This window comes from Numenius arquata, chromosome 19 (genome assembly GCF_964106895.1).
Source record: "Numenius arquata chromosome 19, bNumArq3.hap1.1, whole genome shotgun sequence".
In the NCBI taxonomy this organism is placed as follows: Eukaryota; Metazoa; Chordata; class Aves; order Charadriiformes; family Scolopacidae; genus Numenius; species Numenius arquata.
The window spans coordinates 12,420,725-12,441,754 of record NC_133594.1 but is presented as its reverse complement, the minus strand read 5'-3'; the positions used below and the strand labels follow the sequence as shown (position 1 = coordinate 12,441,754).

The 21,030-nt window shown below is 40.0% G+C and overlaps 2 protein-coding genes across 3 annotated transcripts; one reads left to right on the top strand and one right to left on the bottom strand.

The window, feature by feature from the left end:
• Positions 1–1,682: 1,682 nt before the first annotated feature.
• On the bottom strand, positions 1,683–9,327 carry SLC2A8 (solute carrier family 2 member 8). Its single transcript, XM_074161035.1, has 10 exons — positions 9,087–9,327; positions 8,727–8,886; positions 7,799–8,005; positions 5,934–6,033; positions 5,578–5,789; positions 4,698–4,841; positions 4,055–4,163; positions 3,136–3,309; positions 2,353–2,498; positions 1,683–2,191 (listed from the first exon to the last, which is right to left on the bottom strand). Exons 1-10 carry the CDS (start codon positions 9,143–9,145, stop codon positions 2,054–2,056), a joined length of 1,449 nt encoding a protein of 482 aa, XP_074017136.1. The 5' UTR covers positions 9,146–9,327; the 3' UTR covers positions 1,683–2,053.
• Positions 9,328–9,359: 32 nt separating this feature from the next.
• Positions 9,360–19,640, top strand: FBXW2 (F-box and WD repeat domain containing 2). Of its 2 annotated transcripts, none has more exons than XM_074161034.1 (7): positions 9,360–9,703; positions 11,240–11,749; positions 13,902–14,096; positions 14,887–15,020; positions 15,658–15,744; positions 16,385–16,554; positions 18,055–19,640. In XM_074161034.1, exons 2-7 carry the CDS (start codon positions 11,260–11,262, stop codon positions 18,341–18,343), a joined length of 1,365 nt encoding a protein of 454 aa, XP_074017135.1. In that variant the 5' UTR covers positions 9,360–9,703; positions 11,240–11,259; the 3' UTR covers positions 18,344–19,640. The 2 variants fall into 2 exon arrangements, with proteins under 2 accessions (XP_074017135.1, XP_074017134.1); XM_074161033.1 differs by lacking the exon at positions 9,360–9,703 and adding an exon at positions 9,977–10,055 and having other exon boundaries at positions 18,055–19,630.
• Positions 19,641–21,030: the final 1,390 nt, after the last annotated feature.

Below are 21,030 nucleotides of genomic sequence, written 5' to 3'. Positions count from 1 at the left end.
GCTTAGTCTGCATTTGAGACACACAACCATTTGGGTTTGGACTTGGTTTATAATACATATATGTATGTATATACATATATGTGTATATATTTGTAAATTCTACCACAAGTTTTAAGGGATTAAAAGTCCTAAGCATATATAGTAATCTAAAGTAATGTGATCTTACGGGGGAAGGGGGGGAAGTCCCATCTGCAAGTGATAAGGTATTTTGGAATCATTTTTGTGCTATGTGTGTATGAAAATAAGTATCATACTATTGTCATTAACAATTTGATGCCATGGTTCATATGCACAGTGCTTGCTAATTCTGTTAAAGCAGTATTTTTCTCAGATAGGCTTAGCCTGATTTTGTGGAAGAATAAATTATACCCTGAGAACCTAATACTAAACACAGGAGAAAGCTCACATGACAGTATGCAGCAAGCACTGGTACCTGCATGCAGGTTAGAAAGTAGTTTCACTTGTACAAATTGAGCACAGCAGCTTCACTGGCCTGTCCACTGCCTGCCTGCTTCACTTGGTTGCTGGCCTGCAACTGAGTCCTGCTTGCTATTGGAAACCATGATACTAGCACATGAAGATAAAATTTGAGAGATTGCTTTCTGCGTATTTATTTATGGCTCTATTAAGTATTTATCTGGTTGAATGGAAAATACTGCGTCTCTAAAGGTTTATGCAAAAAGTGTTATCAGCCTGGAACGTCAGTTTTTAACTAAGTCTTTGAATGTTAGCAGACTGCTTTGTAATAGTTGCGTATTGTTAGGACTGTTGCTAAGTTTGTCATCAAAAATTCTTTATCTATCACTTGTCTTAAATACCAATGTATCACCATTGTTTTTAACATCCTGTGATAGTGTGTATGGTTTGTGTTTTAGATGTGACATCCAAATAGAAACAGTCCTATCACAGCTGGAACTGTTTTAAGTGCCATTTATCACCTTTGGGAAGGAGTAACAGCTGATTTATTCCTTCATGTGTAATAAACCATAAACTTGACCTCACTTCTTTCTTTTGCACATGCAAAACTAATGGCTTTTACAAATTTGGTTCATCAGACAAGAAATTAAAAAGACAGGAGATAGTCCACTATCACAGACAGCTCTGGATTACTGTTTCCATTTGAGTTCTCTAGAAATTTTGTTTCAGAGATGTCATTCATTGAAGCGGTGTATCGTACCTGTGAGATTGGTGTTTGTGTCTCAAGCATTACCTGTCTTTGACAAGGACTATAATCCAGCATTGGTTTGTGTTTCCAAGCATCTTTTAGACTTTCAGAGACCTGCTCCAGTTGGAGAACTTTACCCCTTAACACTACAAAAGAGAGGTGTGGTTTTTTTCCTTTTCTGGCTAAGAGCATATTCTTGCTGTCACCAAGGCCTTGTAATTCCTTTTGAAAAAGCAATGCTCATTTCTGAATTCTCCTAAGAACTATACCCTTCTTGTGATTTAAATGCATTCCTAGTCAACTTGACAGCAATAGGAAAAATAATGCCAACTTAACACTAACGCCCGTGAAAGCCAAGCATTCATCTGCAGCAGGGACCAAGACTTATTCCATGGTCAGGCATCCTAGAAATAGTAGCAACAACACAAAGGTAAAGTACTGCCATCTGAAATAAATATTAGGCAGGCGCCATCACTTCTTCACGGTAGCGTGTGACATACAGAAAAGGTAAAGTGTAGCAAGGAAATTTATTTATTTACAAAATTAGACTTGAATTTACATCTTAGAAAGAAGATACTGGCCAATATATTTAACACTCTTACTTGGCCATTACAGTCAGTCTGCACCAGCTGAAAAGAACACAGGAATCTAAGAAAAAGAGTATGTCCAAACCTGCACAGGGGAGATTTGCTATAGGGAATACGCAGAAGTATATGCAGACCCCCATAGATACTTTCTTAAAAAACAGAATTCAGATTTTACAAAATTCATTAAAATCATTTGATAGCAAGTTTAGTAACTAAGATGTCTGCTATGTGATGCAGTTAGTTTCAACCATAGCACCAGAATTCATATGAATGTTTCATATCCATATAAAAAGCCTCAGGCTTAAGATCTTCTGAAGTAAGCCTCAATTTGTTCCAGTGTCTGTCCTTTTGTTTCAGGAACATAAAAGGCTGTAAAAATTACATTGAGGCAGCAGAAGGCAGAGAAGAGCCAGAATGTGCCATAGGATGTTAAGAAACCCTGGGGGAGAGGAAAAAACCAAACACGTTATTACCACTCACTACTGTACAACTACAGTTCTGTATTGCCACAGAAGACTGTGGCTCAAGGCTCCCTCAGGAGCATCTTTAATACATTTCCCTGTTACAAGAAACTTCAGATCGTAAATTTACAATACTTACTATAAAATCATTAAATTCTTTGGTTATCAAGAAGGCCATAACCCAGTTTGTTAACACACAAGCACCACTTGATATGCCTTTAGCTTTAAGTGGGAAGATTTCAGATATCACCAGCCATGGAACAGGACCCCAGCCAAGGGAAAAACCTGCAATTAGAAACAGAAGAGAATAAATGCAAGTTAAGTACATGTTAAAGGAAAGGCTGAATGATGCCCAGATTAATCAAGTAAGGGGGATGCAGTTTTCTCTATATAGATTCTTGGATGATTCCAGTAAAACAGTATGAAGTATGAGAAGGAAAGAGAATAAGTTATTTTGGGGCAGCATGATAAACTAGTTCTAGTGCATTTCACATCAAATTAATTACAAGAATATTCTTAACGAGCAGAACTTCTTGCCACAGTGTCTCTGAAGAGGTAAGCTTAAAAACCGACCTTGTTTCTAACAACTGCTGCCTTGTACCATCACAGAATTTAGTATGGCTCAGACACTAACAAAGACTGGCTTTTTTCACAACTGTAGAGCAATTTGAGCAATTGCTACTTAGTATTAGTACAAGGAGGTATAAATTCATTTTCCAGGGCATTGGCTTAACTAAGTTGCTAGCTCTTTCACCGGGGCTGTGAACACTCAGCTCAACTTTGCATTATACACTGAAAAGGTCTGTGAAAGACACAACTTATTTCCATTCATCAATAACGTGGAAAAATGGAACAAAATTGTCACATTCATCTGAAAGTTTGAGTTTTGTGTAACGGCTACTTAGAAGCCTGTACCACTTACCAGCGACGAAGAGCCCTAGGCTCACTACTGCGAGCCAGGAGATGCTGCTTTCTGTTCCTGGGGATGCTGAATTTAGAGTGACCCACACATCAGGATTTGATGAGTTGTTTTGATCTAGAAGGACAATTTTAAAGTAAAGCCCAAACAATGCTGTACTGAGAGCCATGGTTATCCCTGAAAAGTAAGCAATAACCAAGTTGTTATTGGTTGCCACTTGGGTATTCTTCCAAGAGGCAGAACATAGTTGGTTAGCCACACATAAGATATGCTGGCCCTCACAGAAGTGTTTCTTAGAAGATACTGTTCTTGGAAATAAACACTGGCCCTTACAAGTGAAAGATGCTAGACAAGCATTCTAAACACTAGCCAAACAATATAGTCTTGACAGCAGTCATTACTACCGAGTGTGCAGCACAACTGCAGCAAACAGAATTTGTTTTCTTTAGCACATTTACTTGGAGAGTTAAATTTTTTAATTACAGTCTTTGTATAACTAAACACCACAGCGTGCCATGAAAGTAGCAGCAGCCACAGAGAAATTACTTTGAAATAGCCATTTGTTGACAACTTGGGCATGGGAATGTATCATGACATTGGATCTTATTAAGCAGAAAAATTATCACAGTACTAAGAACTGTCTCAGTGACATAGCTATTTCAAAATAAAAACTGGCCCAGTAAGAAGACAAAAAGATAGCCATATAGAGTTTCAAGGTGTTCTAACTACAATGTATATATAACATGGTAATTTCCTCTTACGAGTTAAAGTCTACAGTAAAATTATAAATATAAAGCAAACCACTAAAAAAAAAAAAAAAAAAAGCATAAATTGCAATACTTAATTCCCCCAACAGTTAAGACACTTTTTTGGTCCTATATAGTAATTTTTCTTGCTGAAAAAGTTCAGTAACATGTTTTACCAGATATGTAAAGCAGCACTTTTCGTCCAGTTTTATCTATGATAAGTGCAGCCACAGCAGTGAAACATACTTGTATGGAACCCACAACAACAGAAGCCATTCTGCTGTCCTGAAACAATATAAAAGAATAGGGTGAATTTGCTCTTTCAGCCTGATAAGAGGATCACTTGTCAAGCACTACAAATGCATTTATTTCTTGAATCTGAAAACAAACTACGCCACATAAATTAATAGCGTAGGGAGACAACATACCAGTCTCTTAATAAACTTTAAAATAAGCCACAGCTCCTCCCTGGAGTTTCACTTCCTCTGAAACACTGCATTTGCAACTCTAATAAAAAAGATTTTTATAGGAAGATGACTATAATAGGAATTTCTATCAGTATCAAAGTTTCAGACTAGCAAAATACAACATACTTTCCCCAAAAAAACCTCCAGAACATTCAGGTATGCCAGAGTAACACAGTCAAGAGGGCATCTAGAAACAAAACTAAGATAGCCCACTAAAACCCAAACCCTGTTATTTATGACACAGGCAGGATCATTATCAAGACAGTTTGTTATGTGTTTCAGACTTATTATAGCACTGACCAAGCTGAAATTATTATATACATTTTTCAGTTTGGAAACACACACTAATTACCTTGAAGCTTGCATCTTCAAAGATAGTTTCTGCATAAAACATAACTGCATTAATGCCTGTTACTTGCTGGAAGAACATTAGAGCCACACCAATAAGAAGTGGCCTGTAGATTGAGGGGTTCTTAAATTCAGAGAGATTCAGTCCCTGTTAAAAAGATTAAGCAATGGAATTGGTGAAAAATTTTATCTTTAAATCAAAGAATAAAAACATCACGAACACAAAGCCTCCTCAGAACATTTCAATCTGTTCAAACTCGGGAAGTTTCCCACTCGCACCCCTCCCCCTCTTTGGCAAAACTAAGTGCCCTAGCAGTAAAAATGTTTACATTTGAAGATATCTGAGAATGCCAGAAAAACATTTTCCCCTCCTTTCTCAGGTTCTAGAGACAGTACTTAGTAGAGAAAGTTAACATGAATGAATCCGTGGTTCGCAGAAACTGAACTTCAATGGTTAGACCTGCTTATTTAAGCACATATCTCAGAAGAAACTAAATGATGCTTTTAGAGATGCAAGAGAAAATGCGTTCATACAACACAAACAATAAGTTAGTGTTAGAGGTGTTGAGCAATCCTACTAAATTGCCAAATAAAGCAAAAAAACTAGATAGCTGTGATATAATTATCAAGATCATGAGCCGGACTGCTACTCAGGTTCACTGATGGCAGCCAACGGCGATAGCAGTTGCAGCTAAAAGGTAGAGGAAAAAGATTCTTTGAATCTCGTTTCTTGAGTTTCATTTGTATGAGGGAACAGTTTGGACCACCATTTGTAGAAGAGGCTATTAACTAAGCCTTGGTAAAACCCTTTTAATTGCACTATATGCTTTCAGACGTTATCTCCATACAAGAAGTTTTAAAAGAGTAAATCAGATTCTCATCACGTCCTCCTGAACACCAGCTTCAATCTGCCTACATTCCCAGGCATGGTCTGCGTGTGGTCCTCGCAAAAAGCACAAAGCAGCTATGGCTTCTGAGCGTTTGTTCTGATTCAGCAGAAATCTCGGTGTTTCAGGCATGAAGGACATGAACAGCAGCATTATGCAGGATGGAAAAGAACACAACACTGCCAGCCAGCGCCATTTTAGTGTAATTCCTGGGTAACAAAAATGAAGGAAAGAGGACTATAAACATCAATTAGTTGTACAAACAAATTAACATTTACTTTCAATTCTTCAGTGCAGTTCTTTCATTACATGCATTAATTCTTTTTTGTAACCTAGAACCCTAACCCCAATACCTGCAACATAGGCTCCCAGTATGCCAGTCACCACCATCAACTGAACACAAGAGCCAAGCATACCACGGACTTTAGGATGAGATACCTCAGATATATACACCTAAAACATAGGGAGAAAACATCTAATAATTACTTCTATCCAATTTTGGATCAAGGACTTGATGAGTAATTAATTTCTAAAAAAAAACCACAGATGTATTTCCTAGTAACTCCCTTCCTTTAAAATAGCCTCAATAAAATGGAGTAAGTAGAAAAGACCCATCTCAGAAATGTATATTGGCCTTACAAAAAACCCTGCAAAAAAAGGAGGACCTAAGCCAGAAGAATGATGATGCAGTATCAGTATCCTAAAGGTGAATAAACTTGCATTAGCAAGAGTTTCTTTTGTTAGCCGTATTCAACAAGAAATGCATCATCACAAAGCAGTCTAGAGCTTGGAACAGTCTGCGTGAACAGGTAGTCCAAGCCACATATAAAACTGTTTGCATGGAAAGTTTTAAATTTTTAATTCAACGTAAAGAGCGCAAATTATTTTATTCTCCATGAAGTTCAAAACTGACAGCTCATCTTAATACAGATTATATGAACAGCATCACACCTCAACCAGTATTTGGGATCAACTTAAACTTTCCAGCTATTTTTTAATATATTGGCCCCAAGTCAACACCTACAGTTTAGCTGTATACATAAAACAGAAATCCCTTGTATTTATACGTACAATCCTTTCTAATCATTTCTGTTCTTACTTTCTCTGGAAGGAAAATAAGTCATCCTTATTTCAAGAATAATTCAAAGGTACAGAAACCTGGTATTACATATGATAGTCTCCTCCCTCATCACCACAGTCACACAGATCTTTCACTGTTGGCTGTGTGTTAAGCCCTTTACATTTGGGAACTTAGACCTCAGCTCCATGAAACAAAGAGAAAGCAGTCATTTGTAAAGCAGACAGAATTCCTCCAAAGAATTAACACAACAGACTAAGCAACCAAGCTTCCAACAACAGAGAAAGTTGCACAAAATTATCATTTATACCCTACCACCCTGAACCTTTTTTTTAAATTTTATTTTTATAACCATCTAGATTGATAAAGAACAAGCATTTATTCCATACTTCATTACGAGTGCTCCTTACCCTTTGGTTTTTAGTTTGCATCTCACTTCAAAAGCTAGAAATGCTGGAACCACCAGAAAAGAAACAAACTTGAATTCTAGATGGTTGATTTCACACTCTTACTTGTTCAGCTAGATCCAAAAGGTTAAATAATATCAGAGAAGACAGACAACAACAGAATGAACTATCTCAATTTCCCTACTGCATTCCTGAATGCATGGGAAAAGTTAATAATCAGAAACTAACAGCTAAATGGAATCAGAAAGCACTATTTGGCATTACTCTAGGATGAGTAAGCAGCCATAGTTTATTTGCAAAACCAAGGAGTTTGGTGAAAAACAAGAATTAAAAGCAGTTGGTAATAGAAATAAAAACCCACACCAAAACTAAGTGCCCCCTATGAGGAAATTTAAGAGATAAAAATTACTAGACTATAATAGAACATAAACAGAAGCAATCAAGTAAGAGACTAATAATCTGAAAGATCACATGACTGTCTCAGGAATCATAGCACAGAAGTGCCACTAGAAGAAACAAAACTTATTTTATTTTGATTTTCTTCATGATTAAAACCAAGCAACATATAATTTTATAAAAACTATTTCCTTCTAAATCCACAAACTGCTGTGGCTAATTACTCAGTTATTTCACCTAAGCCACCTATAATACTGCTATAGAAAAAGAAACAAAAACCCCACAAACAAAAAAGCAACCATGCATGCACACACCCCCAGAAAAATGTCTTACTTACCGGAACAACAAGTGAAGTAATTCCACTGGCTAATCCTGTCAGCACTCGTCCACAATAAAGCATCCAAACGTTCTGAGCAGATATAATAACTATATATCCAAAAACATATGGTATTGAGCACAGCATTAGACTCGGCTTTCTCCCAACTTTATCCACAAGATAGCCTCCTAGTATTCCTCCAGCAGCAGCTCCTAATGTTACTACTGACTTCAAAAAACAAATGAAAAAAAATGTTACATACATATAAATAAACAACAGCAATTTCTTTTAAAATCTTGTGAAGTAGCAGCTTCTAAAAAAATGTGCAAGAATATGCAGGTGTTTTGAAAAATCAAAAGAAACATTAACTTCTTAATCAAAACACAGTCAAGAAGCACTACTCACCACAATTGAACTGCAAGTAATTTTCATATTACATAAAAAGCTCTTTCAATGAAGGAAAAAAAGCAGCAGTAGCTGTTTCTTAATCTGTCTACAAAGCCGTCCATTACCAAACAGGCCTCAAACTGTTTTAAGGTCCCGAAGAGTTTGTTATCTTGACTAAACTGAAGTCCAGCCTATATCTAAAAAAACATATATATTCCCTGCGTTGATGGATTACACAAGTTTATTTTCTGTGATCCCTTAACAGGTTCAACTGAGAAACACAAGAACGGTTAGAAGCCATTTTAGCACCAAAAATACATTCAAATAATAGGGGCATTTATTAGCATATGCTAACTGAGTTTTCAGAGTGTAGCAGCACTCTTATACGGGAAGAAATTGAATCAATCACAGAAAAAAACCACCACAACTGAATTTCATTACCCAGATCTGCATTTACCCCCGTTCTTAAGAGGAGTATGGCCCCATCACATAAACAGCATCTTCTTGGACCTATGCTTTCAAGTGAAATCACAAAATGGCAATACATCATACAGAGACCTACCCCAAACCACGAGGCCTGGCTGCTGTCCAATCTTAGTTTAGGATCGTTGATTTTCCTCAACTCTGGTATAACAGGCGAGCTATAGCCCAGCACGAAGCCAAAGCTGAGCGGTCCCAGGACAGCGGCGAACGCGGCCAGGTACAGCTTCGTGTTCTGCACTCTGAAGCAGGAGAGGCCGACAAGGATCACACCGCCCCCACCTCCCGCCTCCGGCCCCAGCTCCGGCCCCTCACCGGAGCCGGTAACGCTCGGGAGGGCCCGACAGAGGGCCCGGCCCGGAGCTCGCCGCGGCCAGGCTCCGGGGCAGTCAGCGCTGTCCCCGAGCCCGCCAGAGCGGCGGGTCGTGGCGCCCGCGCTCACCTCGGGCAGGAGTCGGAGCCAGGGTAACCTAGCAGGCAGCGGGACTCCTCCGCAGCCATGCCCGGCCTGCGGGGAGCGCCTCAGCGCGGCCAGCTCCAACCGCTGCTCCACGGGCAGCTGCCACGAGCCGCACGCCTGCCGCGGCCTCCCTCCGGGCTGTGCGGGGCCGCGCGGCAGGAACGGGCCGGGGCCCGCGCGCGGTGCTGCCGCGGCGCCCCAGGACTCCAGACCATACGGAAGCGGCTGAGTGCAGCGGGGCGAGCGATGACGTCTAGGGCACGCGCCGGAAGCTGCCTGGCTGCGGAGAGCGGCGGGTCCCGGGGAGTGCCTTCCCACGGTGCCGGCCGGTTCCCCCGGCGCAGGGGCCGCGGTGTGGGCTCGCCCCGCTCCTACTCTTCCCTCCCCTCCCGCGCCGGAGGCACCCAGTCCCGCCCGAGCGCGGCCTCCTGCCGCGGGTGCCCGCAGGCTGCCGTGCGGGCCGCGGAAGCGCCGGGAGCCTGTCCTGCCGTCGGAGCCATGGCCGCAGGGAAGCCCCAGCACATGCCGGGCTCCGGGGTGCCGCGCCAGCCGCGGCGGCTGCCCGCCGAAGGACGCTCCGCGCCGGGCCGCTACCTGAGGTGAGCGCCGCGGCCCACGGGACTCGGGCGAGCGGCGCCGGCAGCAGCGGCGCTGGAGGTCTGCGGCCCTCGCCGTGGCTGTTGCTGCGGAGGTACATGGGAGCGGGCGGGGAGCGGAGGGGGCTCGCTGGTTGACACCCAGAAGAGTCCCGTGCTCACGGCATCGGTTGCGGGGCCTCACAGCAGCCCTTGATTTCAGTATTAACTTCGTGTATTGAATACAGCAATGCCTTAGAGCTCACCTATTTTTTATTCGTAGGGAGCCTGTTAGAAATGTTTGTTTGTTTTAAAGAGAACGCATGCCTCTTAGAACAACAAATATAGTCTCTGCCATATGTGCTGAGGAAAGCTGGTAAGTGCTGTCAGCAGTAAAAGTTACTGTGTGAACTTGTGACTCGATAGGAGCAGCTGTTTCTGTGCATTTGACACCCAGTGCCTTCTCGTGCTTTTAGCAGCAATGGCACGCCATGTGTAGCCTTTCACAGGGAAGGCTGCGCTTTTCTGTGCTGCTATGCTAGGTTAAGAGGTGTACTTTAAGATCTTACTCTGTGAAGGTAAAATGTCTGTATAGAGTTAATTCCCACTCAGATTTCTCAGTTCTTTGGGTTTGGGAGCTTCTATGAATTAAATTCAGCCAGTTGTCTAATGAATGGAATTAGATCTTCCAAAGAAAATAAATAATTATGGCTTTTTAATTGTTTGGCCAATGTTTATCTTGTTAATCACTTGTCCAAGCTTATTGTAGGAACTTGAGATGCCTCAGGGTAGTATAAATGCATAGAGGTCATGTAGTTCAGCAGGTAGTATTTCAAACCTTCAGTTTCACAGTTAGTTCTTTTCATTGGAAATAAACTGAAAAAAATAGGACAAAACCCCAGGAATTTAAAAAAAACCAACAACACGAGTGTTTAGGTCAAAACAGTGCAAACATGGCAAAACTGATATTAGGCCAGTACAATCTATAGTCTTTACACGAGCCAAAAAGATGGCTAATGTGCTTCAAAACAGTTTTTCAGACATCTCTCTGTATCTTCTTTAAAAAACCTAAGTTGTCTGCGTTGTGTTCAAGGACAAAGTATGTTAGTTCAGGACAAAGGTATGAATTAGTTCTGTCAGTAGCTAGTTTATCAATCTGTGTATATGCTTTGGTTTCTTCCCTATATCGGTATAATCCATAAATAAACTGTAAGACAGTGTTTATTTGCTAGAAGAGGTTTAAAACTTAAATTAACCCTTACCTTATTGGATTCAGAATTTGAAAGTCTTAACCTAGAACAAGAAAGATGTTAAAGTTCGTAATGAATGCTAATGTTCACTAGCTCCATAAAATTCACTTCTGAGCCTGATGCGGGACAAGCAGTAGTTCAAAGTGCATGCAAGTTCTTAGTCCTAACCTAATGAATATTTTAAAATGCATTTGGTCACTTAAGTCTATGTGTTAACATGCCATTTGGAGTACTGATGTACCAGTAATAAAGATGTGATGCTTACCTTGTTTTCTGAACAGAACTAATACAGTATTTTGATGTATCACAGGTAAATTTTTCCATAACCTTATGGAGAAAAAGGACTTTGAAGCATGGCTTGATAACATTTCTATTACATTTCTTTCTCTGACGGACTTGCAGAAAAATGAAACTCTGGATCACCTGATTAGCTTGAGTGGAGCAGTCCAGCTCAGGCACCTCTCCAATAATCTAGAGATTCTCCTCAAGAGGGACTTCCTCAAACTTCTTCCATTGGAACTTAGTTTTTATCTGTTAAAATGGCTTGATCCTCAGACCCTACTCACATGTTGCCTCGTCTCTAAGCAGTGGAATAAGGTTATAAGTGCCTGTACAGAGGTGTGGCAGACCGCATGTAAGAATTTGGGTTGGCAAATAGATGACTCTGTTCAGGATCCTCTGCATTGGAAGAAGGTTTACCTAAAGGCTATTTTAAGGATGAAGCAACTGAAGGACCACGAAGCCTTTGAGACATCCTCTTTAATTGGACACAGTGCCAGAGTATATGCACTTTACTATAAAGATGGACTTCTGTGTACAGGTAGGAAGGACAGAAGACTTTGAGTCTTACAATTCTTTGTTTTCTGCCCCCACCCCCCATATGATTAATGACGTTTTGCTTTACCAGACAGATTATTTTGATAGTGCTAATGCAGTTTAAGATTGATTCAAAATTACTTTTTTTTTTTTCCATTTCTGAAATACCTGGCACACTAATAAACTCATTAGTCACTTTAATAGGAAAACAAGGAGACCAAAAAAACCAGTATCAGTGGGCATCATGCTTTAGATTAGTAAGCCCATTTGAGAAGTACAGAAATGTTAGTTATCCTCTTAGAGGTTAACTTCCAGTTAAAGGGACCTTGTTTGGGCTATGTGATCACTGCAGTCTCCCAAGGTGTGGCAGGAAGTTTGTGTTCTTCCTTGAAACCAGACAGTTTCTCTGATACAGTCTGTAAGCACTTTCAGTTCTTAACATGATATAAGTGCTTGTGTATGTATAAGTGCAATGTACTAGTCTGACTTGCACATTGTAATAATTTTAGCTTCCTCCCTGAAGACTGCAGAATTCAAAATTTCAGTCTGAACTTAAAAATACATACAGAACAAATATGAAACCTTAAATATGAAAGAATAATAACAGAACTGCTGTCAGAGCATATTCCAAGGATTTCACAATCATTTGAGATGACAGTGCTATAGAATATGTTGGGAGTACAGGCTAAGTACTCCCACATTTGTTGGTACATTAAGATGGTTACTAGAAACCAACAACTAGACTCTAGCCAGTCTTTCACCTCCCTACTCAGCAGGGAATGTAAATGCGCAGGAAGCAGCATTGTCAAAACTTTTCAGAAAAGTGGCACGTTTCTGTGCTGCAACCACCAGGAGAAACCATGGGTGTAAGGGCCTGGGGTTTTATTCTGCTCTCCAAAGTCAGTAGTCTGGACTTGCCGTTACGAGTTTAAAATAAAAAACAAACTTTGGGGAGAGAAAGGAGACCGGTAGGTCATGGCTCCTGGTATTCATCTGCTGTCTTTTGAGATTTGGTGGACTCCTTTCCTACCTGAAACAAACTAAAGCTTGCAGTATAGTCAGTGGCTCTGCAAACTCAGGTTTGTGGTGTGACTTCGATGGGTCTGTTTCAGTAGACGCTGTCAGTCAGAGGCAGTGCTGGAATCTATGGAAGGTGCTCAAAGGATATGAGGAAAATGGAAGGCCAGACATCTAGTAGCTTAATTAACATGAAAACAAGAGGCTTTGCTGTAGTGCTGAGACTTAAAATTAGGGCTTATTCCCCATTAAAGCAGCTTGAAAGTGCTATTTAATGAGAAAACATTCAATAAGGGAAAAATGCAAAGCCCTGTAACTGGGCAGAAACAACTCCATGGCACCAGTAGATGCTGAGGGCCACCCAGCTGGAAAGCAGCTTGGCAGAAAAGGACCCAGGGGTCCTGGTGGACACCAAGTTGAACATCAGCCACCAATATGCCCTTGCTGCAAAGAAGGCTAACAGTATCCTGGGCTGCTTTAGGAGGAGCGTTGCCAGTAGGTTGAGGGCAGTGCTCCTTCCCCTCCACACAGCACTGGTGAGGCCACACCTGGAGTGCTGTGTCCAGTTCTGGGCTGCTCAGTACAAGAGAGACATGGGCACACTGGAGAGTCCAACAAAGGGCCGGCCGTGATGATGAGGAAGGGACTGGAGCGTCACTCATACGAAGAAAGGCTGAGAGAGCTAGGACTTTTTATTCTAAAGAAGAGAGGACTCAGGGAGGATCTTATCAATGTACGTAAATACCTGAAGTGAGGGTGCAAAGAAGATGGAGTCAGGCTCTTTTCAGTGGTGCCCAGTGACAGGACAAGAGGCAGTGGATACAAACTGTAACACGGGGAGTCCCCTCTAAAGCACATTTTTACTGTGAGAGTAATTGAGCACAGGTTGCCCAGGGAGATTGTGGAGTGTCCATCCTTAGACATATTCAAAAGCCATCTGGTTGTGGTCCTGGGCAACCAGCTCTACGTGGCCCTGCTTGAGGAGGGGGGTTGGAAGAGCTGACCTCCAGAGGTCCCTTCCAACCATAACTATTTTGTGATTTTATGAAAATACTGTAAGACAAACATGCAAGACCAGTATAGGATTGGAAATATTATTTACATTTTCCTTCCAATTACCCTGTTCTTTTCTATTCTAGGATCAGATGACTTATCTGCAAAACTGTGGGATGTAAGCACAGGTCAGTGCATATATGGTATCCAGACACACACTTGTGCTACAGTGAAGTTTGATGAGCAAAAGCTTGTAACAGGATCTTTTGATAACACAGTAGCCTGTTGGGAATGGAGCTCTGGGGCAAAGACACAGCATTTTAGAGGACATACTGGTGCAGGTATGTTGGATTTTTCATTTGTAATTTCCCTAGTCAAGTAACATACATCATCATCAAACAAATTGTAATTTAAGTTAGCTCTTTGCACAATAGCTTTTTTTTTTTTTTTCCATCTCTATCCCAAGTCATCTTTGCTGGGGGGGTGGGGAGCAGCCAGACAGATCTAGATCTGTGTGCCCTTGAATAAGGCCAAAACTTAGCCATGTAGTATTTTGCAGTTGCATGGAAATAATGTTAAATGCCATGGTTATTCACTACTTTTGAGTCTACCAGAAAGATGCAGACCATAGGTGGCAGGGAGCATATGGCAATAGCAGTTCTTTGCATCCCTAGACGAGATGGGCTTACAGCAAAGAACACAATAGGAGCTGGGAATCTGTATTTGCATTTCCATCATAATTAACTTCTTTGTCCTCTACTGCAAAATATCCTCAACTCAGGTGTAGGTCTGCTCCCCTGTGAGCAATGAGATGTATCACATGTACTAATCCTGCTGGAATTGACTTACTAGAACTCTTATAATAGGGACTAGCTTAAGTTATACTTTGCCGTAATCCAACCACAAATGAACCACTGATGTACATACTCTTAATTTGGACAAAAATCAGTAATTTTGCAATGTAATCTTAGGAATCCAGGGCAACAATTCATATATACAGTTCAAGATCAACAGTAAAAGCTGTAGTAGCATATGATTTTACAGGCTATATGACCTAGTTAGTGTCTCAGTTACAGAAAAACACGTGCATACAGACTGGTATTCCTTATTTAGTACCCTGTCTGCTTGTAGTTTTTAGTGTGGATTACAATGATGAACTTGATATTCTGGTCAGTGGCTCGGCAGACTTCACTGTGAAAGTATGGGCCTTATCAACAGGAACGTGCCTGAATACCCTTACTGGACACACAGAATGGGTCACTAAGGTGGGAGTATTGATTTTTGATGAATCTTGCAAAACACTTACTTACAATAAGTTTGTAACATGTGTTCTAAATTTCTATTTTCTAATCCTAACCCATGTAGAATCTGGTATAGGATCTGAAGAACATCAGGAAACACCGCAAAATAACATTTCAGCAGAAAAAATATTTAAAGAAGCTATAACTAAACCTTTCAGACCATTGAAGATATTTCTATTCGAAAGCAGCTGGCATAACGTTAGGAATCAGTGTTTGATTCAAAGACTGAATAAAAACAATGGTTCTGAAAGAAAGATACTTTTAAAATTATGTAGAAAAACTAATGATCTTGATAACCAAAATCTGAGCATGAAAGGTGTTCTTAAGTCAAGAATCAGTATTTTTCTTCTGAGTATTTCAGAACTTGGAAGGTGGGAGGGGTGACCCTAGAGGTGAAGTACGTATGTTTGCTTATTAATACAGTAAGTTGTCACTAGTAGGAACAAGAAAAGTAAACTGTAGTTTCCCTTCAGTTGCTAAAAGTATTTGTATTGCCTTTATAGAAGAGTATAGTGTACAGGCTGTCAATGAAGTTAAAAATGCAAATGAAAGTTGGTTATTTAACAGCATCAACATAAATCATTACATCCTTCAATTACAGGTAGTTTTGCAGAAGTGCAAAGTCAAGTCTCTTATGCATAGTCCTGGGGATTATATTCTTCTAAGTGCAGATAAGTATGAAATCAAGGTATGTACCATATATCATACACTTACTGTTTCGGTATCCATGGAAATAAAATGCTCAAGTGCTTTGCTGAAGTTGACAAACATAAGACTTCACTTTCTGCCATATTCCCTGCTTGTAAAGTTGCGGTATAAGACATGCAACTCTTTGGAAGCTAATTTTTCAATGCTTTCCTTCATGTTTAGATTTAAATGATAGCTCTACATGAATGGAAATGAAAAAAAGTAAGTGCTTTCAGTGCGTACCTAATGTGCTAATTTGACAGCAAAGCACATAACTGCAAGTACTGTTAGTGTTGGGGACTTCTGGGTTGGGAAGTTCTGTAAATAGTTTGTGGCTATGGAAGTGCTTTTTAACTGAAATATTGTTACATTTCTGTCCAATTAGATGGTTGATTTTTTCGCTGTTCTTTAAAGCACCAATTTTCACCGAGATTTTTTAGGCTAGAAACAACATATACTGCAACAATACTGTAAGACAAGTCACTTACAGAATTGATATTCCTACATAAAGAAGAGAAATATTTCTGAAATAACATGCACACATTTACCCAGTGCTTAAGGAGAGACTGTGAGGCTTGCTCTATTTGTCTAATGGTTTATAATGTAGTGTTTTATGGTCTTAAACTGTGTTTTAATTTTAGATTTGGCCTATTGGAAGGGAAATAAACTGCAAGTGCTTAAAAACACTGTCTGTGTCTGAAGATCGCAGCATCTCCCTACAGCCCAGGCTGCACTTTGATGGTAAATACATAGTGTGCAGTTCAGCACTAGGATTATACCAGTGGGACTTTGCCAGCTATGATATTCTCAGGTAAATCTTTCAGTTTAAGACTTAGTCTTCTTTAAATAGATAAGAAATGAAACATACTAGTTTTAATAACTTACTTTAGATGTAGGTCAAAAGAATCTTGATAAAAATTCTGTAAACATCTTACTTTACACATATCACCAGGTTTAATTCTAATGTATCATCTGTTAATATGAATCATTTGATTACTATTTTGGTTTCTGGCCACAGGCTAGTCCTCTGTCATATTTTTATTCCATAAGCTGAAGAGTTTCAATATAGACTTAAATCAGACTGCAGTGCTGTAATTGTGTCCTGGTTTCGGCTGTGATAGAATTAATTTTCTTCCTAGTAGCTGGTATAGTGCTGTGTTTTGGATTTAGTATGAGAATGTTGTGAATGTGAAACTGTACTGACTAGAAGTTAATGTTGCCATGGAGACTGCTCTACAGAGAACCAGACGGCCATTTCTGGATCCTTTGATGGGACAAGAAATTAAAAAGACTCTTTTTCCTTACAGCACTACTGATCTGTCATTCTCGATAATGCTGTGGAATGACAGTGAAATCTATCAGATTGCAGTAAGGGATCAAAGAGGATGGCACTCTGTTTCCATAATAAGAATGAGGCTGTCAGAAATGGTGGCCCCAAAGATTGTGACTTATTAAAGAAAAAAAAGCATTTTAGAGCTGTTAGCAGACTCTTAATTGAAATGGTGCAAATTTTTGTAAGTATCTGCCATAGGAGGACCTACACTAAAAGAAGTTCTTCTTATCAGTAAGAATAACTGAGTAATTTCACCTCTTAGTTTACCTTCCCATCTTTCAAAAGAGAAATGTTCTCTTACTGCCGAGAACAGATTTTTTTCATCTCCATACATTTTTGTGCCTCATTTCTGTGCTTTATGTGACACTACGATCAAGTGCTCGGTCAGTTGTGGAGAACTTACTGTCTTCAATTTCCATTCCAAGTTTTATTTATTAAGGCAAAATTATCCTAAAAGTGTAGGGGAACTAACAAATACATTTATTTCTCTCTAAGATGAAAGTGCTTAACTTATGCTAAGTATCAGTAAAACCACATTCAGTTAAGGACCAATCTTGAATGATTTATCTTATCACAAGAAGGCATTTCTGTGGTCAAAAGAATATTAAGAGATTTTACCTCTTAATTTAAAGATATTGACACATGAAATCCCTATGGAAATTTACTGTAAAACACAAGTACATTTGCTCGTTTATGTGTATCTGGAAACAAGACTTTTTTTTCTGTGTGCTGTGCTGAGTCCCTTTCAAACCCTGACCTTTGTCCTGAATGCACAAAGGCAGAACTGAAACCACAGGCCTGACTGCAGCTAAGTGTTCAGTTGCTTAATTTGAAGAATTTGAATCCAGTTCTTCCTAACTGCTTTCAGAATCATGAGATAAGACACTTGTTTTCTATAGACACATCAGGATTTGTTTTAGTGATGCAGGTTCATGACTACATCATGACACTTTCTAACAATGTTGTCTTGTCTTCTAGGGTTATCAAACCTCCTGACTTCTCAAATGTGTCCTTGCTGGGCTTTGGAGAGATATTTGCTCTACTGTTTGATAACAGATACCTGTATATAATGGACTTGAGGACAGAAAAACTGATAAGCCGCTGGCCCCTACCAGAATATAGAAAGTCAAAGAGAGGTTCAAGCTTTTTGGCTGGTGAAATGTCTTGGTTAAACGGACTAAATGGCCAAAATGATATGGGCTTGGTTTTTGCCACCAGTATGCCAGACCATAGTATCCATTTGGTGTTATGGAAAGAACACGGCTGAAAAGCTCACATATGCAGAATCTTCAGGAATATAAGGACTATCAGCAGCGTGTCCATAAAATGAGACTTTGCATGAACCAAAGTTGCACACCTAATGGTATCATCATGCAATGCACAATCATTTACTTTTATTTGGGCATTTGGAAATGGGTTGTTTTGGACATAATGCAATACAGCATGCTAACAGTATTGACCACAAAATTTTGTCTGTACTCATGTTTAAGCATACCTGTTTGGGCTCTGAAGCATAGCTTGTCACATTTAAACCATTCAAATCTACCATCAAGTCTGAAATGAAGTAGTGCTTGACCTGACTTCTGACCTATTTTTTTGTTGAAACAGAAGGTGAAGCTACTATTTTAGAACCATAGGCTTTTGTACATGTAACAGCAAATACTGGTTACAGTGCATGGCTGCTTAACTCAAATGAGAACTAGCAAGCCCTTTCTCTCTCCATTATCATTCTCTTCAAAACGTTTTTTCCTTATGATAGCTTTAAATACTTAGCCTTTGCAATAGCAGAATCAAATGGGTCCTTTAACTAGGATCAGATGCTAACAATAATAGTTTGTTTAAATTTGGGAACATGTCAACATGAGCTCTTCTCAGAGAGAATGAGCCAACTTTTCATCTATGATAGAGCTTGCAATTGCAATTAACCTTAGAGGACTTCTGACAGTATTCATGATATTTGCTGATGGTAACTCAGAATGGCTTAATCAGTATTTTATAGTCCATATTTCCTGTAGTTTGTGTGAGAAATAACTTAGTTCACAGATAGGTAGGAATATAATGAATGGGAAGATGATGTTCAATCTCTACAGCAAGAGTCGCTCTCTTATGTTATATGATGTCTAGCAGCCATTCACTTTTTCCAAAAGTTGCGGTTAATATAATCATGCACTTAAAGTAGTTACTACATCTAGATTTGGAAAGCAGGGGAAAATAACAGAATGCCACACCTCTGGGAAAAAAAAATATTGAAAGTCTGAAGAAAAGCATAGGAGTAGAAAAAGGTCTTTTGATTTGATCATTGTAGGAGACCTGATGTACACAAGTTAACTATTAAGTAGCAAATGCATATCCACATACTTTTGTGGTATTTGACATGTACTTAAAAGCTGTATCTATAACATCACATGCTTTAGAAATGCTTTAGGTTGGTTTCCTCTCCTTCCTCCCTTAAAATAAAATCTCCCCTTAATGTCTTTTTTTTTTTTTTTTACACAACTTGAAAACATAAGTTTTCATGGAGACTGGCTCATGTCGTTGAAAAGATAAAACTGCCTAGCATTACCATTGTTAGTATGATTTTTTTTTTCTTCCCACTGTCCAAGGGAGACCTAATTTCATACTTAGTACTGAACAAGGGCCAAAGTTCCCAAATTTATGCAGTATGCCTTGTACCAATGGAAAGGGAGTTTTTGTACAGAAGTATTTTAGTGATGTGTTAGGAATTGCATGAAGTCACAGTGGAGCAGTGTCTCTGGAATACAAGGCTGGAGTCTTAAGTACTCAGCTTTCCACCTTTATTCACACAAACTTAATTTGAAAATGTGTTTGTAGTTGAGGATTTTATCAACTGGAAGCCAAATTCACAGCTCTTGCTTCAAACCACACTGACTGGGCAGAAATGATATATTAGAGCTTTTATTCTCATTCAAAAGTGAAGAAAACTTACATGAAACAGCTTTCAGTAAGTTGTCTTGAAACCCAGTTCTCATCGTTCTTAACGTGGGAGTAACTATACTGTGTATCATGTGCTGTAACTCAACTTACTCTAAAGGAGACAGAGTTTGATGGGCCACCTATAAAATACTGCATTAGCTTTGAAAGATTACTTCACAGCAGGCGTTTAGACAGGAACGTGCCAGAAATTTCCTTGCACCCAACTCCGTGAAATACAGAGTGAATGTTTGGACTGCAAGCTGAGTGCAAAATGGGCTGGCCTGCCAGGCTCAAAGGATGGTCATCAGTGATACAAAAATCTAACTGGTAACCAGTTGTTAAGGGGCTAGAATTGCTTAACTACTTCATTAGTGACCTTTATGATGCAGAGTCCACTCTCAGCAAGTTTCCAACAATGCTAATTTGGGGGGGAAGGGGAAGCAGTCAATATGCAAGAGATCAGATGCTATTCTGAGGGTCCTCAACAAGGTTGGACAAGTGGGCTGACAGAAAACTCATGGAGCTTAACCAAAGCAAATGCACCATCCTGCACCTGACACAATCACCCCACATGTCAGTCAGGGTGGAGCAAACAAGATGGAAAGCAACTTTACAGGAAAGGACAGCAAACTGAACAGGATTCAGCAACATGCCCTTGTGACTAAGGTGGCCAACCATACACTGAACTTTACTTACAAGTACATAACTACGAATTGGGGTCTTCATCTCTGCTCCATGCTTAAGGCCACATCTGAGTTCAGGGTTGAATCTCCCGGTACAAAACAGACTGACACACTGGAGCAAGTTCCATGAGAGGCCTCAGAGATGGAGAGGGAGGTGGAGCACAAGGTGTCTGAGAAACTGTGAGAGCCGAGTTCAGCCTTGCAGCGAGAACGGTACAGGAAGGGAAGGTGGCAGTAGGATGGGGTGGGGAGGCACCACTGCTGTCTCCAGCTACCTCATAAGAAGGTAGAGAAGACAAAGTCAGACCCATTTCAGCATCATGCAGCAGGACAAGGG